This window comes from Ambystoma mexicanum, chromosome 9, assembly GCF_040938575.1.
Source record: "Ambystoma mexicanum isolate Mex_15411 chromosome 9, UKY_AmexF1_1, whole genome shotgun sequence".
NCBI lineage: Eukaryota > Metazoa > Chordata > Amphibia > Caudata > Ambystomatidae > Ambystoma > Ambystoma mexicanum.
The window spans coordinates 1,495,078,957-1,495,106,383 of NC_090931.1; the positions used below are offsets into that span (position 1 = coordinate 1,495,078,957).

Here is a 27,427-nt window from a genome sequence, read left to right on the forward strand (position 1 = left end):
GGGAGAGAACACACATTCAGCACACCATCTGCCCAAGACATAATTATTATAACAGTGTTTTGCATAGCAATGGCAATTTCTCCCTTTCTCAGTGCCTTATCGTCCTGCTGTAATATCACAGCAGAGGATTATGGAATTCATTATTAATAGCTGTGATGTCACGGGCAAGGCTTCCAGCATTTTCTCTACCTCCCTCGTGTCCTATAAGAACTGAGGGAAGCAGGAAAAGCCTAGCACCCCGGCTACATACAATAGCTTCCCTGACAGTGCAGGAGCCATGATTCTGGCTGTTTGAGAAAGCGTTGGCTTTGGTGCTGCCACCGGCCACACTGCATTTGACCGCACAGGAGCTATGATTCTGGCTGTTTGTGAAAGCGTTGGCTTTGGTGCTGCCACAGGCCACACTGCATTTGACCACACAGGAGCTGTGATTCTGGCTGTTTATGAAGTCTTTGGCTCTGGTGCTGCCCAGGCCACACTGAATTTGACCACACAGGAGCTGTGATTCTGGCTGTTTGTGAAAGCTTTGGCTTTGGTGCTGCCCCACAGACCACACTGCATGTGACCACACCGGAGCTGTGATTCTGGCTGCTTGTGCAAGCTTTGGCTTTGGCTCTGGTGCTGCCACAGCCACACTGCATTTGACCGCACATGAGCTGTGATCCTGACTGTTTGTGAAAGCTTTGGCGCTGGCGCTGCCACAGGCCACGCTGTATTTGACAGTGCAGGAGCTGTGATCCTGGCTGTTTGTGAAAGCTTTGGCTCTGGTGCTGCCACGGCCACACTGCATTTGACTGCACAGGAGCTGTGATTCTGGCTGTTTGTGAAAGCTTTGCCTCTGGTGCTGCCACAACCACACTGCATTTGACTGCACAGGAGCTGTGGTCCTGGCTGTTTGTGAAAGCTTTGGTTCTGGTGCTGCCACAGGCCACACTGCATTTGACCGCACAGGAGCTGGGATTCTGGCTGTTTATGAAAGCTTTGGCTCTGGTGCTGCCCCACAGACCACACTGCATGTGACCACACAGGAGCTGTGATTCTGGCTGTTTGTGAAAGCTGTGGCTCTGGTGCTGCCACAGACTACACTGCATTTGACCACACAGGAGCTGTGATTCTGGCTGTTTGTGAAAGCTTTGGCTCTGGTGCTGCCACAAACCACACTGCATTTGACTGCACAGGAGCCATGATTCTGTTAGGGAATTCTTATGGCGATGGTCAGGGGGTATTGGTTGGTGGTGCACTTGTTTCCCCTTGGGGTGTGGTTAACTCTCTTTTTTTGCTGTAGTATATATTTCCGTTATGCCTTCCCCTGCTGCCCCCCCACTTTGCACTGCTGGTGCTGGGGGCAGCTCATGGAGTGTGAGAAAGACATGGGGACCATAGACACAGTGGCGTATTTACACTAAGGCCGACTAGGCCTTGGCCAAAGCAGCAAATTATTAGAAGGCTGCAATATTTTTATGTGCATTCAGTATTTAATTTTGGTGGCTACAAAAAGTAAAATCAATTTTGAATGCACAATTAATGCTTCACATTTTAAAATCGGATTTTTTAAAACACAATGGACATGGATTTCGGGCTGCTTACCCAAACGAGAATGCAGCCACATGACATCCTGTGACGTCACAGCGCATGACACATGTCAAGCACGCGGCAAGTCGCTTTAGAAACACACCCGTCATGATGCACCGACTGTCCCGTGCCCCGGACCGAGGTAAGTAGCTGTTATCACCCCATATATGATGCTAGCACTTAACCCACTGAGCTATCGAACCCTGCCTATACTTTCTCACTCTTGCACATGTCCCCTAGTGACAGTTTTGCTGCCAACAACGCTCCGTCACAGCAAGCCCTCAGGATTTCCATGCGCTCCACACACCTCCAAAACTAGTCACCAGACCGGATTTGAGGTCGCCAGCATCTTTCCAGTGACCCCTTAAAATTGAAATGGAATTGTTCACTATGGGCAGAGCGTAAGGGAATCAGGTTTCAGCACCTTGTTGTTACTGCATCAAGGGAGGTTCCCTGGCACTTGTCTGGCTTGAGAGACCCTCTCTGCTGGCTGCTCCGAGAAGCTCACTTGAGGGACCCTCACTGCTCTGGAGTTGACGTGCCTGAATTTAACGGTCACTGAGGATGTGCAAAGGAATCATTACACTCACTGTTAAAGGCATGATCCGGTAAAAAATGTTATTGTCCCTACGGGTCGGCCATGTTTTTTTAAGCCTAATTAGCTCGATTTTAGAAAAATTTCCTATGGACCTTACCCGAGTTTTCGTCCATTAAACGCACGCGAAAACAGGCACCTGGGCGCTGCCATTTTTTGATAATCCTATCATTTCCCCCATTGCCCTGGCTGACCTGCTTTTGCGGCACTAAATCAAATCCCCCGCCCCTGAGCCTGTCATCAGCAGACGCGTACCGGCCATTTCCCAACGCCAAAGCATGTCTCGTGTCAACAATCGCTGCGCCTCACCTAATGACGTGTCGCCATGGAAATGGCAGGAGGCCTCTTTCCTCAATAAGTATAAACAGACCGTTTCACAACATACAGCAGCAGATTTTCGATTCCATTCCTCTCTCTGTGTTACTTTGAGTATTTTGTGACCCGTTTCTGTGCTCTGGTCAGCTACCTTCGCCGCTTGTAGCCCGTGTGAACACCTGTACCATCTCTATAAATTATTGTACTTTGTTTACCACACAATGGCTACAATAATGCCCTACATGTACGAGCCTGAGTATACCGAGGAGGAACTACTGGAAAGGGAAGCACGCAAAAACGATGGGGATTCGGACAACAGTTGGGAGGACGATTCAACAGATGAAGCTTCTGGGCCTAGTCGCATGGACGGCTTCTCCACCTGGTGCACATGCAATCGGTGCGAGCTAATGCCAACCGAGGACGAGAACTGCTGCTGCCGAGAAAACTTGGGATGCCTGGCCTACATTTCGGAAGGCGAGCCACGACCGCAATGCATCACCGAGCTGCCAGACTTCAGGGCAGCCTGCCTCACACAGGCCGTTTTGAGAATAATGATGGTGCTTATGCACGAACTTCGCGCAACTGTTCGTCCTCGTAATCCGAGTAACGAGTAAGTATACTCTGCTTGTCATGCCACTCCTATTTCATGGTCTTCTACTATATCCAAAATTATATATTCATCTCATAGTAATGCATGAAAGTCGTTCAATAGTGTGCATTGTCTAGATAGCATTTGTCCGTGCTGAATGCCATTAGTTACAAGAATTGTCATTGACAACAAACACTTATTAACCTTTTAAGTGCCAAGGACGAGATATCTCGTCCTTGGGATTACCTCCACAGTGCCAAGGACGAGATAGCTCGTCCTTGGCACGGAAGGGGTTAATTAAGGAGAAAATGTTAGAAAGTATTGAGTGTTGCAATACCGAAATCACCAAAAAGGGCTTGGCACTGGGGGGGGGAAAAACTTATCTTGGTCATTTAAAAACAGTTTGTTTCATTCCTTTTCACAGGTGGTACAGGCTGGTGGCCTATCGTTCCTTTACATGGTGGCTCCACGGGAGGCTTGGACACCGCGTTCGAAGAGTGATACCCGCCTGTGCCGTTCGTGCCATAAGAGAAACGTTCCCGAGTGACAGCGGTCAGTACAGGGGATTTTCTCTCGCTGTGCTGCAACCTGACCTGTATAATCTTTAAAGTCTTGTATTTTTGTGTCATGAAAATAAGTTACAAAATAAAACACCACATATATTTTAACAACGGTTGTTCCAATTTTTTAAATGAATCAAGTGGGTCTCCATTCAAGGATGGACGTCAGACATCTGTGCGCCGAATTGGTGAAGGTTATGGTCGCTGTGAAGCATGGTGGTCACTATCTATCTAAGCTAAAATAAAATATTCTCGATAATGCATGCACTAAATAACACTTGTTCAAAGTCTTTCAGTAGGTTATGTCTCTATAAAAGCCACACATATATCTATAATATCAATTAACATTGGATTATACAGGCCTTAGGTCAAGGGTCTTGACCACTATAATACACTGGTTGAAGTGTGGGTCTGTGCTCACAAGAATCTCCGGTATGTGGCATTTGTTATTGATAGGCAACGATATACTGCAGTAGAGGGCAAGGGTTCTCCATTCAGCAGTCTTCCTGTGCCTTATCTGCACACCCCAGGCCCCTCCATCCCACCCACACTCTATCAAAGGAGGTGCGCGCCAGTGGATGCGCGCTGTCAGGGGCGCGAAAGGCAAAGGTGCTAAACTACATGTACACTTGAAAAGGTATCCCACGCCAAGGGGCCATCGGTCACATGGCCTCCTCAGACACTGTGTCTCCATGCAGGCCTCCCCTTGATGCAGGCTGCCCCCCTGCAATCCACATAAGTGTGTCACCATTCGGCAGTCTTCCTGTGCCTTATCTGCACGCCCCAGGCCCCTCGATCCCACCCACCCTCTATCAAAGGAGGTGCGCACCAGTGGATGCGCGCTGTCAGGGGCCTGAAAGGCAAAGGTGCTAAACTACATGTACACTTGAAAAGGTATCCCACGGCAAGGGCCATCGGTCACATGGCCTCCTCAGACACCGTGTCTCCATGCAGGCCTCCCCTTGATGCAGGCCGCCCCCCTGCAATCCACATAAGTGTGTCACATTCGGCAGTCTTCCTGTGCCTTATCTGCACGCCCCAGGCCCCTCCATCGCACCCACCCTCTATCAAAGGAGGTGCGTGCCAGTGGATGCACGCTGTGAGGGGCGCAAAAGGCAAAGGTGCTAAACTACATGTACACTTGAAAAGGTATCCCACGCCAAGGGGCCATCGGTCACATGGCCTCCTCAGACACCGTGTCTCCATGCAGGCCTCCCCTTGATGCAGGCCGCCCCCCTGCAATCCACATAAGTGTGTCACCATTCGGCAGTCTTCCTGTGCCTTATCTGCACGCCCCAGGCCCCTCGATCCCACCCACCCTCTATCAAAGGAGGTGCGCGCCAGTGGATGCGCGCTGTCAGGGGCGCGAAAGGCAAAGGTGCTAAACTACATGTACACTTGAAAAGGTATCCCACGCCAAGGGGCCATCGGTCACATGGCCTCCTCAGAAACCGTGTCTCCATGCAGGCCTCCCCTTGATGCAGGCTGCCCCCCTGCAATCCACATAAGTGTGTCACCATTCGGCAGTCTTCCTGTGCCTTATCTGCACGCCCCAGGCCCCTCGATCCCACCCACCCTCTATCAAAGGAGGTGCGCACCAGTGGATGCGCGCTGTCAGGGGCCTGAAAGGCAAAGGTGCTAAACTACATGTACACTTGAAAAGGTATCCCACGGCAAGGGCCATCGGTCACATGGCCTCCTCAGACACCGTGTCTCCATGCAGGCCTCCCCTTGATGCAGGCCGCCCCCCTGCAATCCACATAAGTGTGTCACATTCGGCAGTCTTCCTGTGCCTTATCTGCACGCCCCAGGCCCCTCCATCCCACCCACCCTCTATCAAAGGAGGTGCGTGCCAGTGGATGCACGCTGTGAGGGGCGCAAAAGGCAAAGGTGCTAAACTACATGTACACTTGAAAAGGTATCCCACGCCAAGGGGCCATCGGTCACATGGCCTCCTCAGACACCGTGTCTCCATGCAGGCCTCCCCTTGATGCAGGCCGCCCCCCTGCAATCCACATAAGTGTGTCACCATTCGGCAGTCTTCCTGTGCCTTATCTGCACGCCCCAGGCCCCTCGATCCCACCCACCCTCTATCAAAGGAGGTGCGCGCCAGTGGATGCGCGCTGTCAGGGGCGCGAAAGGCAAAGGTGCTAAACTACATGTACACTTGAAAAGGTATCCCACGCCAAGGGGCCATCGGTCACATGGCCTCCTCAGAAACCGTGTCTCCATGCAGGCCTCCCCTTGATGCAGGCTGCCCCCTGCAATCCACATAAGTGTGTCACCATTCGGCAGTCTTCCTGTGCCTTATCTGCACGCCCCAGGCCCCTCCATCCTACCCACCCTCTATCAAAGGAGGTGCGCGCCAGTGGATGCGCGCTGTCAGGGGCGTGAAAGGCAAAGGTGCTAAACTACATGTACACTTGAAAAGGTATCCCATGCCAAGGGGCCATCGGTCACATGGCCTCCTCAGACACTGTGTCTCCATGCAGGCCTCCCCTTGATGCAGGCCGCCCCCCTGCAATCCACATAAGTGTGTCACCATTCGGCAGTCTTCCTGTGCCTTATCTGCATGCCCCAGGCCCCTCCATCCCACCCACCCTCTATCGAAGGAGGTGCGTGCCAGTGGATGCACGCTGTCAGGGGCGCGAAAGGCAAAGGTGCTAAACTACATGTACACTTGAAAAGGTATCCCACGCCAAGGGGCCATCGGTCACATGGCCTCCTCAGACACCGTGTCTCCATGCAGGCCTCCCCTTCAAGCAGGACGCCCCCTAATACCACGACATACATACGTCATTCATTCACAAACACACCCCAGTTTCTAATACTTTAAAAACCACTCGATATGTCTCATGAGAACATCTTTGTGCTTTGCAAGTGAACTCCTGAACGTGCTACCTGGGAACCACTGAGATCTATGCTAATCTGCTTGTCGACGTGCTATCCGTGAACTTCTGTGACCGCTTCGAGCATACACATCAGTGCGCTACCTGTGGCCATCCACCTATTCTCCCGCAACATACTGCTCTGCTTGCTGAATCCAACTGCTTGTTGGTCAAGGTAAGGCCATGTATCCTGGTCATATTTCGCAGATTTTTAAATTTCTATCTATTTGCGAGTAGAGTACCCAATAGTGCTATGTTCATTGGTCTCATTGCTATTGACTTGAATTTCCATTGCTATGCTATCAATAGATCTATTTATTTTCATCTTTGTCAATTGTCATCGAATTGCATCCTTCGGGGGTCCAGTCTATAATGTAAGCATGTTTCCTTCTCGTGCAAGACAGAACATCCAAGGGACGAGTCACATGTTCAGAGTTTAGTATAGAGCTGTCATGATCTCTGCTTCCAAAAGGTCAGGGTTTTCCCAACTCCCTTGGAAGCAGATCCATAACCCAGGTTCCGAGTGCCAACCAGTCCCAATTGGGACCTTTTGGACCCAGTCCTGGCGCCAGTGGCACCAGGCTCATAAATATGCCCAGTCCCAGCGCTGGAAGCGCCGGGCTCATAATGCTTGGGTGGACTTACCTGCAGCAGACCATGCTGCTTACTTGCCTGCCAGTTGAGCCTCTGATCCTCTTCTGTTTGGAACTACTTTTCCTGTTGGGTGGGGCAGGAGCCACTCCCTAGATTCAGAACACTGGAACTCTTCTGGAAAGCAGGAACTCTCTTCTTACATAGGCGTGGCTGTGGAAGGAGACACCTAAGCACTACAGGAGGCTATTTAAACCACACCCGATGGATGAATCTTGCTTTGCGTTATTCTGCATCCTCTGCAGCAGAACGCTCATCGTGTCTTCTGCATCTGATCCTGGGCCTAAGGAAAAAGGCTTACCATCCTGAATCCAGTCTTCAGCAACACCTATAAAGACAAGAAAGAACAGGTTAGCATTACGGTCTTCAGTGACAGCTCTTCACTTACCTGGTCCATCGGCTGTCACCAACGCCTCGCGCTGCATTCCGGCATCTGAAAGACAAAGGCTTACCTACTCTTCGTGCGCTCCGGAGGTCTTCACACTGCATTCTGGCATCTGAAAGACAAAAGCTTACCAAGTCTTTGCACGCTCCGGAGGCCTTCGGCGCTGCATCCCGCATCTGAAAGACAAAACAAGGTGCGTTTAAAGACATTGGGGAACTTTAATACTCACGTGCCATTACTCCTTTCCACATCTAACCCAGTGGGTATTCCGGCACCCTGCAGCCGCTCCGAACTTGTACCTGCAAAATAAAAAGACAGTTAGAGCGCATCGTGAAGCAGGCAACAAGCGCTTACTTACGTGCTTCCAGGCGCTTCTATTCATCACACGGGCTCCATCTTCAACTCACTTCAGCCCGTCATCCGCCATCGCCGGAACCCTGCAAAACAAGAAACATCATTACTAAAGACTTTAAAAACATTAGAATTACTCGAAACTTACCGTTCGTGCAGTAAACGACGGACAGCAGTCCTCTGAAGTCAAGAGGCCTGCTCCCCTTATCCAGTGAAGAAACTGGTTACAGCACCCTGCCCCGAGGCAGATGGAGAGCACGGCGTTCACTTACCTAAGGTGAGAGCGTTAACCTTTGGGGTTCTACAGGAGAAGAGAAAGGGAAGAAGAGAGAGACATTCAATAACCCAGTTCCTTAATCCCATATTTTCTATCTGCAGACATCTTACCCTTCGAGTCAGACATACAGTGCACAGAGGTCCAGCCCAAAGAGCCAGCCGTGTGTTACACATCACCTTTGAAGATACGGTATACGCCCAGTCAAGACCGGCACCTCTACGGGAATCAGGTGAGCGTTACAAGAGCTTTGCATCAAATCTTTATTCATGAATATTGTATAATAATGTCAATATTTACTTTTCAGATTTGTCAACAATGCCTGCCTGTTCGATTAGCGGTTGCCCTTCGAAGACCCATGCGAAATCTGAAGGCACTACAATGCATGTGTTCCCGAAAACTGTTGATCGAATCAGAGAATGGGTCAGACATTGCGGATATCCACTGGATGAGCTTGAAAGTAGAGATCAACAATTCTTACAGGACAAGAGGGGTGATCGATACTGCATCTGCAGCCTGCACTTTTCCTCTGACATGTACGCCACATCTTGGGTAACAAAGAAGAATAAACAGCGAACGACACGGAAATTGCTCGCCAATGATATTCCCACTCTATTCGTCCACATTCTGCCTCTGGTGAGACAAGTGTCCGGATTTAGCTTTAGGCCTTGCGGCAGTGTGTAGGTAGCCTAATGGATTCATTGATATTTTAGGTGTTGTATCCCTTGTAATACTTTCGATATTGATATGAGTGTATAGCTTTTTGAATAATGACATTTTTCAATAAATTCTTTTTCGATTTCATAACCCACAAACGAAATGTATATATATGGAACAGGGAACTGCGCTATATTGCGCATTTTTCAAGTATTCTGTCGCCTTACATGGCTATTTTTAATATTGGCATTTCATTATCAATCAATAATTTACCTTTACAACTTCTTGACTCTCTCTTCAATCTGAAGCAAGAACATTCTACATCCTTGACGTGCTCGCAGTTATCAACCACTTCTAGCGCGTATCAGGTAATCTTGCTACACTACTCCGCTACATACTTGTTTTATGCGTGTCAAGTAATAGTTTTATTCTATCGTGTAACTATTTTTTCGAATGTTTGGTTAGTGCTTTCCAATTGATATTCACCTTAGTTACCGTCCACTGGTGTTTGTTTTCAGTTATAATTAGTGTTATCCATACTAATGCAAGTACTGTCTTTCAGGGAGATGCTGAAGCGTCTGCCACATCTACAACATTTCTAGATGTTCCTCACCAGCAGGAGGTATGGATACTGACAGCTCCATCGAGCGTCATCATCAGAGCTGTAATACTTGTTGTTTGATTGTTCTACGCAATGTTTCATTCGTGGTTAGCCATTGATATGTACCAGTGCTGTCGACCCCAAGTGTGTGTTATGTTTTCAATATTGTAATCCTTACTAATGCGAGTACTATGTTTCAGGCAGTTGATGGAGCGTCAACCCCTGCACTTGATGCAGAGCCTAACATTCAAGTAATTCTAGGGGAAGTGGAAGCGGGACCTTGTGTATACGAATCGGCGCAACAGCTTTCGGAAGTGCGCACTACATTTGCAACATCCATAGATATTCTTCAGCAGCACGATGTATGGATACTGACAGCTCCATCATGCGTGATCATATAACGTTAATACATTTGCTAGACTTTCTTCCCTATTAACGCAAGTGCTGTGTTTCAGGGAGACGACGGAGCTTCCACTACAATCACAACATCCCATTTAGATGCAGATGTAAAGGAATCGGTGAAATCAGTCGTTGAAATCTGCATATTTTGAGTTTTCTTTATTGTTTTTGACAATGCATCATTTGTGGTTATCTCTTTATATGTACCTGTGCCGTCGACGCCAAGTGTGTGTTATGTTGCAAATATTGAAAACCATACTAATGCAAGTACTGTGTTTCTGGGAGATGCTGATGCCTCCGCTCCAATATAACCATTCATGGCAGTCCATGCGGAGCCAGAGGTATGGATACTGACAGTTCCATCAAACTACATCAATACTGATCGAATACTTGTCGTTTGATTGTTCCAAACAATGTTTAAATCGTGTTTGGCTATTGAGATGTACCTGTGTGTTCGTCCTCACGTGTGTTTTATGCTAACAATATTTTGATACATAGTAATGAAAGTACTATGTTTCAGGGAGTCGATGGAGCCTCATTCCGTGCTGTCTATGCGGATACAGAAAATATAGTCGTTGCAGCGCAAGAGGAAGGGAGGACATACGGAAACGAATCGGAGCTACAGCGTGCAGATGTTGAAGGTCGAGTCAAAAAAGTAGCAAAGAAAAGAAACCAAAAAAAGGTTAGTTACAAACAGTTCATAACTTTAAAAAAAATGTTTGTGCTGCGGACTATTATATGTTTTTTTCCAGTCAATTGGACTACACTTTATCTTGTGTTTAAACTGAACATCCCTTTTCCAATCTGTCCTCTAGTTACCCGTGGGTGTCAGAACTATACACACACAGACAGTGAAGCGAATGAGAGATGTGGCTTGCCAGACCGTGTACACTATGGAGGAACTATTAATTGAGGCGAGGCGTGTTCAGGCCGCGAGCTGAAAATCAAAGCAGCTGTCCTTCGCATTCTTTATTTGCAACATCCCGTAGTAAAGGAATCTGTGAGAACTTGAAGTTTCGAATCCAAATGTAGTGCGCCTCAATGTGAAAATGCGAACGACACGGAATTTGCTCAAAAACGCTATTCCCACTCTATTCGTCCACATTCCGCCACCAGTGAGTCAAGTGTCCGGATTTAGCTTTAGGCCTTGCGGTAGTGTGTAGGTATCCGAACGGATTAATTGATATTGTAGGTGTTCTATCCCTTGTAATAATTTCGATATTGATATGATTGTATAGTTTTTTGAATAATGACATTTACCAATATATTCTTTGTCGATTTCATAACCCACAAACGCAATGTATATATATGGGAACAGGGAACTGTGCTGTATTGAGCATTTTACAAGTATTCTGTCGCCTTACATGGTTATTTTTAACATTGGCATTTCATTATCAATCATTAATTTACCTTTACAACTTCTTGACTATCCCTTGAATCTGAAGCAAGAACATTCTACACCCTTGACGTGGTCGCAGTTATCAACCACTTCTAGCGCGTATCAGGTAATCTTACTTGGCTATTCCGCTACAGACTTGTTTTATGCATGTCAAGTAATAATTTTTATGTATCGTGTGATTATTTTACCAATTGTTTGGTTAGTGCTTTCCAATTGATATACACCTTAGTTGTCGTCCCCTGGTGTTTGTTTTCAATTATAATTAGTGTTATCCATACTAATGCAAGTACTGTCTTTCAGGGAGATGCTGAAGCGTCCACCACATTGACAACAGCCCTAGATGTTCTTCAGCAGCACGAGGTATGGATACTGACAGCTCCATCGACCGTGATCATCAGGACTGGAACACTTGCTGTTTGTTCTACACCATGTTTCATTCGTGGTTAGCCATTGATATGTACCTGTGTGGTCGACCCCAAGTGTGTGTGTTATGTTTTCAATATTGTAATCCTTACTAATGCAAATACTACGTTTCAGGCAGTTGTTGAAGCGTCAACCCCCGCACTTGATGCGGAGCCTGACATTCAAGTAATTTCAGGGGAAGTGGAAGCGGGACCATGCGGATACGAATTGGCGCAACAGCTTTCGGAAGTGCTCACTACATTTACAACATCCCTAGATATTCTTCAGCAGCACGAGGTATGGATACTGACAGCTCCATCGAGCGTGATCATATAACGTGATTCCATTTGCTATACTTTCTTCCCTATTAACGCAAGTACTGTGTTTCAGGGAGACGATGGAGCTTCCACTACAATCACAACATCCCATTTAGATGATGCAGATGTAAAGAAATTGGAGAAATAAATCGATTAAATCTGACAAAGCATCATTTGTGGTTATCTCTTTATATGTACCTGTGCCGTCGACCCCAAGTGTGTGTATGTTTACAATATTGAAAACCATACTAACGCAAGTACTGTGTTTCAGGGAGTTGCTGATGCATCCTCTGCAATACAATCATTCATGGCAGTCCATGCAGAGCCAGAGGTATGGATACTGACAGTTCCATCGAACTAGGTCATCAGAACTCGAATACTTGTCGTTTGATGGTTCTACACAATGTTTAAATCGTGTTTAGCTATTGAGATGTACCTGTGTGTTCGTCCTCACGTGTGTTTTATGCTAACAATATTGTGATACATAGTAATGAAAGTACTGTGTTTCAGGGAGTCAATGGAGCCTCATTCCGTGCTGTCTATGCGGATACAGAAAATATAGTTGTTGCAGCGCAACAGGAAGGGAAGAGATGTGGAAACGAATCGGAGCTACAGCGTGCAGATGTTGAAGGTCGAGTCAAAAAAGTTGCAAAGAAAAGAAACAAAAATAAGATTAGTTACAAACAGTTCATAACTTTAGAAATTTTTTGTGCTGGGGACTATTTTATGTTTTTTTTCCAGTCAATTGTACTATACTTTATCTTGTGTTTAAACTAAACATCCCTTTTCCAATCTGTCCTCTAGTTACCCGTGGGTGTACGAACTATACATACACAGACAGTGAAGCGAATGAGAGATGTTGCTTGCCAGACCATATACACTATGGAGGAACTATTCATTGAGGCGCAGCGTGTTCAGGCTCGAGATGCTCCTGTCCAATGGCCAGAAACTGAATTTGCTGAGTTTGGAGAATACAGCAAAGTTGCATTGGACCATTGCTACAGTGAGACTGCACCACCGCATATTGAAGATCAATTCACACAATCTACACCCGCCCAAAAATTGCCACCCAAAAACCTGCCGACAATGTTGTGTTCTCCCATTCATGCTGAAGTAACAGATGTTGAAATGACTGAGAATGAACCAGCAGCATCCATCGACGCATCAGAACTTGATATCAGCGATATTGCTTTCCAATGTGTTGAAATCTCCACAACGTCACAGGCCGAAACAACGTTGACGCCGGATGACAATCTAATGAAAGAGAGCAAATACATTGTATTCGACAGTTGTTTGATGGATATTATAAGTATGCTGAAATGTGGGCATTCCGTTAGAGGGAAATTATGTGGGAAGCCATTGAATAATGTGACTCGTCAAATAAAAGGCAGTAGCTTCAAAATAAAGGCCGCCTGTAGATTAAATCATATGTTCTCATAGTCTGCACAACCGATGCTGGTCAAAATGCCAGCAGGCAATCTACTGTGTGCAGCTGCATCACTTTTTAGTGGCTCCAGTTTTAGAAAGTTAGAGGCTTTCTTTCAGTTTGTGGGACTCCATTTCATTTCTAAAACGCAGTACTACAAATACCAACATGATTATCTGTTTCCGGCCATTAGTGATGCTTGGAAAATTGAACAATTGTCTCTAGCAAGTACATTCGAAGGGAAACGATTCAGGCTAGCCGGCATTGGACAGTGCGACAGCCCTGGATTTTCTGCCAAGTACTGCACCTACCACTTTCAGGACATGGATAGTAAGAAAATTGTGAGTTCGTTGGTCGTGCAGGTGTCACAATGTACATCCTCAGTGGCCATGGAGAAACTAGGATTTATAAAATCAGTGCACGATCTACAATCAAGGGGAATGGACATCGAACTCATAGCCACGGACAGACACGTTTCAATTGCCAAGACAATGAGAGAGCAGTTCCCAAATATTAATCATCAATTTGACGTATGGCATCTTGCTAAATCAATCAGTAAGAAAATCTCGGCTGCAGGAAAAAAGAAAGGTTTTGAAAGTATTTTGCAGTGGTCCCAGTCTATCACAAACCATCTTTGTGGAACTTGTGAAGGGTCAGTGGAAATACTACTTGAAAAATGGCGGTCACTGATGCACCACTGTACCAACGTTCACCGCTGGTCAGAAAACCAACATTTCAACCAATGTGAACATGGGCCATTGTCCCCAGAGGAGGCACGGAAGAAGAAGTGGTTGATTCCATCTTCACCGACACACAAAGCCATTGAGAAGATTGTTTTCGACAAAACTCTATCAAACGATTTGAGAGGACTGACAGAATTCTGTCACACAGGAGGTTTGGAGGGGTTCCACAATATGTGCCTCAAGTACAGACCAAAGCGCTTGCATTTTAGCTATCGGGGCATGAAACATCGCACTCTAGCGGTCTTGGCCCATAACAGCAATGTCGGACGTGAACAATCTAGGACTAGGGGTAAAGTAAGGATGCCTCGCTACAATAAGCGCTTTTCAAAACGAACGAAGCAATGGGTGATCCAACCAGTCTATGATGAAATGCAGTTCGACTTTGTGAAAGACCTTATTGTTGCTGTGTTAGAGAAGCACAGATATGGAATTTTGGACTTTTCTGTGCAGAGCAGTGATGCGTTGCCACCGAACATTGCAACTGCGCCATGTCCACCCAAAGGGGAGCTGGTTGTGAGGTACAAATCCCTGTTTAAATAATCTCAAATGTTACTGTACAGTGTACCTGGAACCCTAACCCCTACCTTCACCATCATGGGTGGCGAACAAGCTGACCATTGTCTGAATATTGCTGACCATGTCTATATGTCTATAATTGCAATACGATTGTCTTTTTGTAAATAAATGTTATTGTACAGTGTACCTGGAACCCTAACCCCTACCTTCACCATCATGGGTGGCGAACAAGCTGACCATTGTCTGAATATTGCTGACCATGTCTATATGTCTATAATTGCAATACGATTGTCTTTTTGTAAATAAATGTTATTGTACAGTGTACCTGGAACCCTAACCCCTACCTTCACCATCATGGGTGGCGAACAAGCTGGGTGTCATCTTTGAATTCTCTATATTCACCTCATATATGTGTATGTATATATTTTTCTCATGTCTCATCTCATGTAAATGCTGAGCACTGTTGCGCACCGTTATTGGAGGGGAGGCTTGTGTATTGCAAACAATAAAACAAACAAACAATAAATCTCACTTTTAACTGAACTCCTCTGGTACTTTATACTTTCTCTGACCTTCATCCAAAAATTAAATGTCTCCATAGTTATGATTCTTTGGGGCTGCAAAGCTCCCAGACAACGGGGACAAAATTGGGGGCCTTAGAACGCGCCAAGCGGGCCGTGGCATTTGGGAGAGAAGCCAGTTCGCATTTTCACATTGAGGCGCACTACATTTGGATTCGAAACTTCAAGTTCTCACAGATTCCTTTACTACGGGATGTTGCAAATAAAGAATGCGAAGGACAGCTGCTTTGATTTTCAGCTCGCGGCCAGAAGAGGCCCGCAAGTCGCACTGGAAGTATAAGGTTGTATTGTTTTTTGACCTTGAGACAGGGACCATGCCGAAAGAACTTCATTTGAAGGTGGTGTGCAATAACGTAAGAGACAATAAGGCAGAACATTCTGAAACTAGACCGAGTTTCATGTTAGTTCAGTATACGAAAAATCGTTGTCAAGAGCACAGTCGGATTTACACATTGCATTACGCAGAGACAAAATGGAAATTTCAAATATAATGTGAGTAAATCTTTAGACGCTTTTATACCGGAATGAAGAATTAATGAATGGATGCATGAATAAATGAATGAATGAAGAGCTAGGAAAAGAAAGGGAAACGTGTTCGTAGTGGGCACATGGGCATGCAGGTCCACAGGTCTCAACTATCTCGTTCCTTGGCCCAGCCACTCTTCGCTGCACTGCCTACCTGCACTGCGGGACTGTCTCTGTATCCTTCAGCCCCTTCTCCCGGCACTTAACTTGCACTTGCCACCAGCTGGCCCTATTATTTATCTTGTATTCTACTAACCATGTACAGCACTTTTGCCCCCCTCTCCCCTTCCCCTTGCGCGATCTGAATGACACCTGGCCTAGTAGTATCATTGTCTGTCTCCCCTTGTTCCCCCCCTGCCTCGTCGCGCCTTGAAACACTTGTGTATAGGCGCGTTACACATACCATATCATATATCATATCATTACACAGGCATGTAGACAAACAGTTGTTTCTCATTGTGTGTTGGCCTCGATTTATCTCGTTACTTTTCGCATTGATTTTAGAGACGAACATACTCCATTGAACTATTCTTGCAAGCAAATAGTTTCTGAACGGCCGTAATAAATAAAATGAGTAATATTAATGAAGTTCGGCTAGCGAGACTAATTATAATTTTTTTGTTTTCATAACAGGTATTTGATCCCATTCTGCCACTACCATCTGTTTGAGACACCGGCGGATGGATTCTTCAGCAGACACCTGCAGCTTTGTGTCAACAACTGGAGCACGATCACCATATTATGGGACGATCGCCAAGGGCCCACATGCCGTTACGCTGTACTCGTGGCTAGAAGCAACATATCAACCTTTACGCTGGACTAGTGCCTAGTTGATGGAACAGCCTTGTGGGTCACCGTGCTTCCAAAGTGATTCTTTTTACGAAAATGAACACCCTGTGTACCATAAAGGAACAGCGCGTGACTCAAGATGAAACAGAACAGTTATTGCGGATACAGATAAAAGAAAATAAATGGCTTTGGGAGTTCGTATGGCAATTGCTGAATATTCTCTAAACATTTAATGTCAAATAAATGTACTTTACCAAATGTACCGTGTTGCTGTTTCATTTTAAAGTACAGTTTCATATTCCGAATTGTGGCGCGCTGTGTTGTGAGTTGATCTTTGTTGGTTTCTGGGTTCTGTGTGGAGTCGCGCAGAAGACGACTGGGCGCGTTTGCCTACGCAGCACAGTAACGTCACGGAGAGAGGCAGGGAATATGAATGTTTTGATAATGTCAGGCTCAGGGGCGGGGGATTTAATTTAGTGCCGCAAAAGCAGGTCAGCCAGGGCGATGAGGGAAATGATAGGATTATCACAAAATGTCAGCGCCCAGGTGCCTGTTATCGCGTGCGTTTAATGGACGAAAACTCGGGTAAGGTCCATAGGAAATTTTTCTAAAATCGAGCCACTTAGGCTTAAAAAAAACATGGCCGAACCGTAGGGACAATAACATTTTTTACCAGATCATGCCTTTAAATGGCTGCTGGAGGCCTCCGTCTACTCGCTGCCAAAGTAATGGTGCTGCCACTGTGCTCTGTCAGGCAGTGTGGGCCATCAGCCCGGGAGATTCGCTCAGCGGCAACGTGCTCGCCTTGGAAGCAAGACGACACGAAGCAAAACAGGTTCGATCCCCGGGTCCGCTCTTAGAAACCTCTGGGTATTTAAGCGTGTTTTAAATACGCAAATAAGACATACAACTATGCAACTAAAACAAACCATTCCTGTAACAGCGCTTCAATGCCCGCAGGCTGTGTGAGCGCTTTAAAAATGCAAATAAATAAATACAATAAAATAAATAGTGTCTGGCCAGCAAAAGGACTGATGCTTAATGCTTAGACTGGAGTGCTGACGTTTGGCAGCTTAGGCCATGTTCTACATGTTAAGATTTTCAAGCACAAGCTGGCAATAATGTCTATCAAACATGCTCCAAAATAACAACAACAAAATTCCTGCAAATTGGTGCTACATACTGTGCTTCTGAATGACCCTTAGCAAGGGATGAAATCCATACAGAAACATACAGGCAAAGCCTGTAACATGTCCGTGACTTGCTATTTACTACTTAAAAATTGACATATGATAGATACTGATGCATGCAACGCTTCCCACACATTAGATCACAGATTGCGGTGTCCTCAATAAGCGTGGGTGGGCATTGTAGGTTTCAAGATTATTGTCATGTTTTTCTGTTAACACGCAAAATAAAATGCATTCCATCCACCTGTTTTGCAAAGGCACAGGATGTCCTGTACTTGTTATTTGCTGCAGAAATGTTTGGTTTGCATTGTCAAATATCTGAACAGGTTGTAGGCAGTGGCAGTGCATAATGGGTCTTGGGGATCAGCACCGCCTATTATGCAGAGGCCATCACTACTTCTGTCATGCACAGCACTCCATTTCAGAAATGATTACTGCCTGGAAGGACAGACATCCTGCAAACTCTCATACTGCAGTGGGCATGTAAGCACGCCCTATAGGAATCTATGTGCTCTTGAATTCTAGGTAACAAACGTTAGGACTCGGGCACTGCGGGCAACATCACACTTGACGTGCCCAGGATCACACAATGAAGTGGTTGCTGAAGAAGTGGCCAACCTGGGGTTAAAGACTCTCGAGGCGAAGCAACAATTTAGCCACAGTGGCCTACTTTTCTTCAGCACCAACCAGTCTTGTGCATCCCCCGATTTCTCCAGAGGCCAGTCCGACTCCACACAACCGGTTCCAGCATTAGGTATATTCCATCTGCGGGTACCTAATGGCATCACAAACTCGATCTCTGCTTTCATTGTCTATCAGATTTCACTCAGAACCTCTAGATGGAATATAGTCCCATAGTCAATAGCTACTCATTGATAATTCTATTGTTCCCCAGTGAATGTCTTCTTTTTGAAAAATACTGCATCAAACAGTGAAAGTGAAATTCCTGCCCAGGTCTCATCTGTTCATGTATGGGGGGCCAATACAACTAGATTTGTACTCAATATTGTACATGTAAGTCCGCGTAGGATTCTCCCAACAAGTACATTTTTTCCATATCTCTCTCCTGATTGGTGAGCGGGGGGTAAAACGATGATTATCAGCTCTGTGGTAGAGCTATTGTTTTTTAGGATGTACGATGACATCAAATAATAAAGTGTACCTCTGTGTCTTTCAACAGAGAATAAGCAGTCATCAGACGATGCTTGCTGGGGAAAAGTCCTACAAGTGCACGGAATGTGAAATGCACTATAATTGGGCGTCAAACCTGAGAAGACATCAGAGAACCCACACGGGGGTAAGACCTTTCAAGTGCTCGGAGTGTGAGAAAAGCTTCACTAACGGCTCACATCTGCACCTGCATCAGAGGGTCCATACTGGGGAGCGACCCTACCAGTGCTCAGAGTGTCTGAAAAGCTTCACTCAGATATCAAACCTGCAGAAACATCAGAAGATCCATACTGGTAAGCGACCCTATCAGTGCTCAGAGTGTCTGAAAAGCTTCGCTCACAGATCAAGTCTGCACCTGCATCAGAGGATCCATACTGGGGTGCGACCCTACCAGTGCTCAGAGTGTGTGAAAAGCTTCACTCAGAGCTCAGAGCTGCAGCAGCATCAGAGGATCCATACTGGGGTTCGACCATACCAGTGCTCAGAGTGTGTGAAAAGCTTCACTAAGAGCTCAGATCTGCAACAGCATCAGAGGATCCATACTGGGGAGCGACCCTACCAGTGTACAGGGTGTGCGAAAAGCTTCACTCAGGACTCACATCTGCAGCTTCATCAGAGGATCCATACTGGGGAGCGACCCTACCAGTGTACAGAGTGTGTGAAAAGCTTCACTCAGAGCTCAGATCTGCAGCAGCATCAGAGGATCCATACTGGGGTGCGACCATACCAGTGCTCAGAGTGTGTGAAAAGCTTCACTCACAGATCAAGTCTGCACGTGCATCAGAGGATCCATACTGGGGTACGACCCTACCAGTGTACAGAGTGTGTGAAAAGCTTCACTCAAAGATCAAGTCTGCACCTGCATCAGAGGATCCATAGTGGGGAGCGACCGTACCAGTGCACAGAGTGTGTTAAAAGCTTCACTCAGAGCTCACATCTGCAGAGTCATCAGAGGATCCATACTGGGGTGCGACCCTACCAGTGCACGGAGTGTGAGAAAAGCTTTACTCAGAGAACAAATCTGCAGAAGCATCAGAGGATCCATACTAGGGTGAGACCATAGCAGTGTCAAAAACTACAGTCAGAGATCACATCTGCAGAATCATCAGAAGATTCATACAGGAGAAAGCCCTATCAATGCACATAATGCAAGAAAAGCTTCAGTGACCCCTCAGCCTCAAGCAACCATGAGAGGGCATGAAAAGCTTCAATTATAGCACGTATCTGGTCAAGCATCAGAGGATCCATGCAGGGGTGAAGCCCTATGGGTGTACATAATGTGGTAAACACTTTAATCGAGCATCAAGCCTGATGACTCATGAGGGATCCCAAACTGGCGAGAAACCCTTCCAGTGTACAGAGTGTGAGAAAAGCTTCACTCGGAGAACATGTCTTTACAGGCATCAGAGGTGCCATTCTGGAGAGCGACCACACTAGTGTACAGAGTGTAAGAAAAGCTTCACTCAGAGTTCACATCTGTATAGGCATCTAAGGTGCTATACTAGAGACTTTCCATACTAGTGTACAGAGCGAGAGAATCTTCATATAATTAAAAGCCATGTGTATATTGGACAAGGACTTCCATTACAACGGTGCATTATTTATTGTAAATAAAATCAAAAGATATTTTGCAAAGAGAAAAATGCATATTCCTAACAGTTCCACAAGTGTTCCATCTGAAGGCTAGAGGGTGATATAGGGGCCAAAAAGTGGAATTCCCTTCCAACCACTGTTCCATTTCCTGATCATTAGCTGATCTTTTGGGAATCTTGAAAGTCCTGCATAAGCATCCCTGCTGCACTCTCCTGTGGCCCAAGCACTCGTCGCAAGGATGTCTTTTGGGTGAATGTTGCATGCTATAAATGGTAAATAGGAACAGTTCAAAGCTTAAGCACCCACAGCGAATGTCTACTTATAACCTGCATGGCTCATGCACCATTCCAAGTGTGATAGCTAAGCAGGTTGGCCAACTGCTGCAGAAATTTAGAGGCCGGATATCCAGCCCCCTGCGAAGGCCGAGGACAAGGACAGTCTGCGGGAGTCAGCCACCTCAACAGCATCTTGTATTGCTGCCGGAGATAGGGGTAAGGTAGTCCGCCTCCTCCACAGGTCCCTGTCCTGACGCTTTGCTGTTCTGTTGGCCCGGACCACCCTGCTCAAAAAGACACTGGATATCAAGCCCTCAGCAAAACCAGATGATAAGGGTGAAGCAGTGCATGGCACTATGTGAAGGGCTGTGAGCTTGTATGTTTTCTGTATAGTCTCTGCTTTCCTGCCTTACTTCGCTTGCTAACGGCTCTTTGGACCACTAACGTTAAACATACTCAGAAGTCCATTTGTTTTCTAAAGCTATTTTTCTTGCCATCTTGACCCAGCTACAGATGTATAGTGTGATCTGAGACGTGCCCCTTCAATCACAACTGACTTTTAACTTGTGATACATCTGTGAATTTGCACTACAGTCACCTTATCATATCTTTTCCATCCCTACTTGAGCAGGACCGGCCTATGGTGTGCATCTGCTTTTATTTTATCAAAGAATGAATGTCGTTTGGGGCGGCATGGGGGAAGACTAAAGATGCCCCTTGAGCAAGTCAGGCATGCCCCGCTGACCATATTTTATGATACATAAATTTTACTTCATAGAGGATGTTGAAGCATCAAGCTATGCCACACATTTCACCTGTCAATGGATCAAAGAATGTGGCCTGCCTGGTTGCACTCTTAAATGGGGGGAATGCAATGATGTCCTTCCAGTTGAGATGCATTGCACCATGCAGGGGCCAGAGAGTGTCCAAAGAGTGTCCAAACTGTCAACAGGCCAATCGGAGGTGGAAGTCTCCTTGCAAGTCCCTTTTGTTATCTCGGAAGGAATCGAAATGTCCAATTGCTTTGATCCACTAATGAATTTGGTAACGGAGCAGTGAACTGGTATTGCGGTCTCTAATCCAGATAATACCGTTGCCACCCCCATATTGAACCATAATGAGCAAAATGGAGATCAAGTCCCAGACCCCTCGCGTTGAGCACACAGTGGGTAGGCCACCACCTAGGATCGCTGTGTCTGCCCATTTACTGCTAACTAATCAAATACCTGCTAACGGAATCCCATTTTCCAGGTGATTGAAAATCATGTTAAAAGCCATCCATCCCCAAACATGAGCCATATTCCACCTAGAAATTATGCAGTAAAAGACCCCAAAGCCTCAGATGATGCACCTCATACTGTCGTGGGGAATGGTTATTGGCCCTGTGAAGATTAGGTACCAAGTTTAGAAAAGACATACATCCCTATTGATACCGCCTGGTAATAACCATAGAGGAGGAGTATTATACGTGAATAATGTAGTGAAATAAATATCAGGATAACAGGAGGAGAAAGACAGTCTTATCAATAAATGTATCTGTCGGATACGCCATCAGAAACACTGCTTGTCAACCGTGGGAGATGATACTATTGAAGCTCTGAGTTTTCACGCTCCATGGAAAGGTGGCCAAGATTATATCACAATTACCTTCCGTAATGCGGATCTTGCATAGGTTCTTCGATCAATTGACGTGCACATTATTCCTCCAGCAGGCATTCCCATTGAGAGGAGAGGTTGATCCCGAGTTGATTTAATACATGCAGAAGCCGCTCACAACCCTTGCCCAACTCATAACCGATACTCTTCAACATTGCATGAATCAGTGTTTGGCATCCGCCTCCCCGCTTGCGCTACCCAGAACCGATACTCTTCAACATCACATGAGTCAGTGTTTGACATTTCCTTCCCTACTTAACAGTTTTTTGTAATACTGTTGAATGAACACAAGACAGGGACCTTATGCAGGAGCTGAATCTGGTGTCTTGGAACACAGCTGGCCTATGCAAACATCAGGACAACCTCGATTGGGTTGATTTCATTAGATCTTTAGACTTAATATGTTTCCAGGAAATATAGACCTGTAGCCTATATATTTGGGGGGTTATATGTGTTTCACGGTTCTGTAGTCTGTCCCTCTCATAAGATAGGATCGCCAAGTGGGGGCTATGTATGTGGGTTAGTGTAAAATTGAATGCACACATAAAATGTATTGATACAGGTTCACCGGATATACAAAGCCTAAATCGAAACCCCAGGAGGTGATACTCTTTTGCTATTTAGCATCTATAACTGTAAAAGACCCTGTGGCTTAAATGGTATGAGGACATTATAACTTGGTAGCCAATAGGGTGGGTGATAAATTAAACAAACATATTTTGATAATTGTGGGAGATCTTAACCTTCAGTAAACCCTTACATGAAATGTTTGTTCCTAGTGAGAAGGTCTTGATTTGGGACTCTCCTCCCCCAACTCCACCAAACCTCAGGAAAACCCTATAAATTTGCCTTACAGACTGCCCAGATTTTTTATAATTTTGTATTAGGGCATGTAATGGGAGACTAAACAGTGATATACCACCAGAACCTACTTATCATAACGTCAGAACCTATAGTGATTATTAGTGATTATATACTAATTGGTGTTAGAAACTGGAAGCCTGCAAAGTCATCATAAGTTTTCCAAAGAGGTGAAAACGTGCATTACCCCCTTACTATAACCCTAGGCACAGACTTGTCAAATTGGTATTGTTTGACATGGCCCACGTGTTACATCCCTCAATGAATAATAGGCATTTGAGATTGCAACACTGACCTCAAGAATATTATTCCGTTGATTTATTATAAATTGATCCCTGTTTTTTAAATTATTTCTAACGCTTAACATCCTGGTCCTAGTGCAGTGGAGTAACTTTGCTGAAAATGTTGGGGGGGACATGACATTTAAATGAAAGGGGTCCCTGCTAAATGAGTGGGACAAAATGGTTTGAAACAAAAGTTGGGAGGGACAAACACCCTTGACCCCTAAAATTACACCCATGCCCTAGTGTCATATGGTGATCATATGAAAGGGTAACTTCTAGTCTTTAACCCTTTTTTACCAAAAATCATAAAGCTGTGTCCTCAATCCAACTGAAGAGGGAGTCCTGGTTTGACAAGGATTGCATGAAGAAAACAAATGAACTAGTTGCAGCACTAGAAATCCAAAGTCACATGGATACTGAGGCAGTACCTCTTTTCTGTTGGTAAGGGTGTTAGACAAGTTGGCATTCTATTCTCCACCTCGTTTAATGTGTTCTTTAATTGGGGTGCTGGGTAATATACCATCACACACACACATCTGACATTCCCTGCCAAGGTTGAAAACATTCCATTGCAAATGGATGAGGTGATGGTGTCCTCATTTCCTACACCCCAAGTGGCCTAATTAAACTTAAAGAGCATTTTGTCAACTAACACAATTAACACAGATGAGACCAAATTGCTGAGGTGTGGGGAAAAGTCTACATCTCGTTCCCATATCCAACTATGTATAAGGGAAAGGAGAATTGAGGATGTCCCTTTCTTTGTTTACCTCGGAATCAGGTTTGGGTGAAACATGAATTATCAAAACCATATTGCTAAAGCCAACCTGATCCTAAGGGAAAGGAGCAGTGCAATCTTCACCTATTTCGGATCTTATGGTAACAATATTCTCCTCTTGGCTTTGATGATCTATGAAATGCAGACCCTACCAGTGGTGATGTACGGTGCAGAATTGTGGGGACACTGAAACATCTCTAGACTGAGTGTGATTGAAAACTGTCTTATAAAAAAGCTGTTCACAGTCATCCAGCATGCTAAATATCCTGCTACATCTAGAACATGGGCTACCATCTATTGGCGTTCATATACTATTGAAACCAGTACTCCATTGGTTATGCATTTGGTCCAGAAATACACTTTTGATTAACTATAGGGAAGCCCTGTTAGATCTGCTGGGGCACCAACATGCAAGTTCCCTCCCATGGTGTAAACACCTACGCAATCACTTACACCGGGTTCATCTGGGGGAGCTCTGGTTAAGTCCCACTGGGATCACCATGAAAAGTAGACAAACTGTCATCCAAGCACATGTAGAGTGGTCCATGGGGAAGAACATCAACAAGTATTTGGCACTGGCAACAGACTATTCTCACTTAAATATCACACAAGCACATCTGTGCTTCATTAACAATCTATTCAAAAGGTCCTTATACAGAAAATCGTGATTGGCCACTTTGCCAAAGGCCCTGTTTAAGTCTTCTTGGAATAAGGACCAGTCAGATCGATGTCCATCTTCTTCTGAAGTGCTTGAAAGCTTACAACATTTTCTCCTTCTGTGCTCTTGGCATAAAGGCAGCACGCAACAAAAATGTAAACTTATATGAAAGTAATAGAGGAATACAATCTCTCAATGCGGCAGAAGCTCTGTGCAGGAAATAGAAAGACCTAGATGTCATCTTTGTGATTTCCACCTATGTGTCCCAGGCCTGGTGGATAAGATGTAGGATCTTGGCATTGCCATGAGCCATTATGGACTCATCCAAGAAAGAATGAATTATAGATCCAGGTTGCAGCGTGATAGTAGACTATTATATGATTAGAGTTTACTCTCCACTGCTGTTCCTAATCCTTTTGCTTCTATTTAAATGTACTTTGAAAACCGCAATCTGATGTTACTATGCAGTTTTCTAGTAATGAAATATAATAATTGGTGATTGATTGTGTATTACGCTAGTTTTAATGTTGGTTTAATTATTAATCTATTTAAATGTATTGTGAATACTGCAATTTTATGTTGGTTCGCTTTATAGCCACTTATGAATACTGATACTCAATTAGATTACCTGTTCTATTAGCCATGGGACCATAGGGGACCTCATCATGAGTTTGGCGATGTGGCCCAAAACGGTGGTAATGCAGTGTAACAGAGTTACCATTGCATTACCGCACCGCCGAACTATGGGTGTGCAGGTAAGTTGGAGTAACAACCTCCAGCAAAATGTTGGAGAAAATTCAGGCACTTTTCTGCCAAAAAACAGCTCTTTTGGCGGCATTAGCACCGGTGGAATTAGCATCGATGGTGTGCAGTCTTTATAAGAAACATTTTATGTAGAAGGCACACATAACGAAAATCTTATAACGAAAAACATAACGAAAATGTATGTGGGGTGGGGTAAAGAGTTAAATCTTGTGGGGAAACGGTTGGGGTGGGTTTTTAGGGGTGGGAAACAGGGGTTTGGTGGGGGGAACCCCCCAAAAAAAAATATTCAACAAAAATTCAAAATAAATTCCTTATGTTTTGTCGTTATAAAATGTTCGTTATTTGTGCATTCGTTATAATTTATTTGTTATAAAGACATATAACCAGCGTTGATGGTAATTCCAGTGAAATCCCTACGGAGTCATATGGACTCCATAAATTGGGACTAACACCGGCATAACACCACTTGTAATCCAGTGGTAATTCCGCCAGACCAAGTGGTGGCAACAGTAACTGTGTTTGGTGGTATCTCAGCAGATTTACCAAGATACCACCAAACTCATAATGAGGCCCATGTCTTATGACTCTTATTCTGCCTTATAAATGTATCGGTAAGTTCAGATTTTACAGTCTTTTAGAAAATGCATTATATTTTGTGACTTAAAACCAAAATCAAGTTTAAAGAAGAAGATCTATGCTTTTCAGGAAGAGAAACGTGCTGTAGCCCTCCAGAGGCGCTGTTGAACCTCTCATTTACCACTGGCCCATGTGATGCTCCTTTACCTTTGAAATATCACAATGTGAGTGTGATGTTGCTTAATAGAGATCAGTCACAATCCGCATCCTGGGCTCCCAACAATGACTGAACAGACTTGACCCAGCCTTCAAAACTTTCAACATTGATGGTAACACTATTAAAGTCTCTTCCGATACCAAAACATTAGGAATTTACCTCGACTCCACCCTATCACTTAATAGACAAACTAATGCAGGTGTCTCGGCATCTGCCTACACATGTAAGCTTATTACAGCATGTCGCCCCTTCCTCACCACACAGAACTGCACTATCCTAGCCAGGACATTGGTCATGTCTAAACTAGACTACTTTAATGCCCTACATCTTGGGACTAGCCAACGTAACCTGAACAAGCTACAGGTTACGCAAAATAATGCAATTAGATCTGCCCTCAACATCTCCAGATCCTCACACATTTCCTAGACTAGGAGAAGTTTACACTGGCTATCAGTGACACAAAGAATTTCTCTGAAATCTCTTACCCTCACACATAAATGTTTGAACTATCAGGCCCCACCTATCTCGCCTCTCGCTCCTCGCACTACACGGCTACCCAACTACTTAGATCGGCTCAAGCACGCTGTCTGACCATCCTTAGATACAAACTGCAGAAAGCCGGGGAATCAGCTTCCCCGTCCTTGCCTCCAAGCTATGGAACTCGACCCCCCTACATATTAGAACTGAACATTCTCCTACCCTTTTTCAAACAAAGCACCAAATTATGGCTAGCTACCAATGTTGCCTAAATGACCAAACGTTTTTCAGAACTCTCCCCCGGATCTTCAATTCCCTTCACCTGTATGTACGCTTGCCAATTGTATATTCCTGCACATTACTTTGTATACTATGTATAACCTAATTGTATG

The 27,427-nt window shown here is 45.2% G+C and overlaps 1 protein-coding gene across 1 annotated transcript in view; it reads left to right on the forward strand.

The window, feature by feature from the left end:
• The window catches only part of LOC138489291 (zinc finger protein 551-like), a 37,170-nt gene extending 11,218 nt beyond the window's left edge, over positions 1–25,952 (forward strand). Inside the window, exon 2 of the mRNA XM_069616992.1 lies at positions 18,906–25,952. Coding sequence (XP_069473093.1) covers positions 18,906–19,958 — 1,053 coding nt within the window. The 3' untranslated portion in view covers positions 19,959–25,952. The remainder of the gene's footprint in view (positions 1–18,905) is intronic.
• The last annotated feature ends 1,475 nt before the right edge of the window (positions 25,953–27,427 follow it).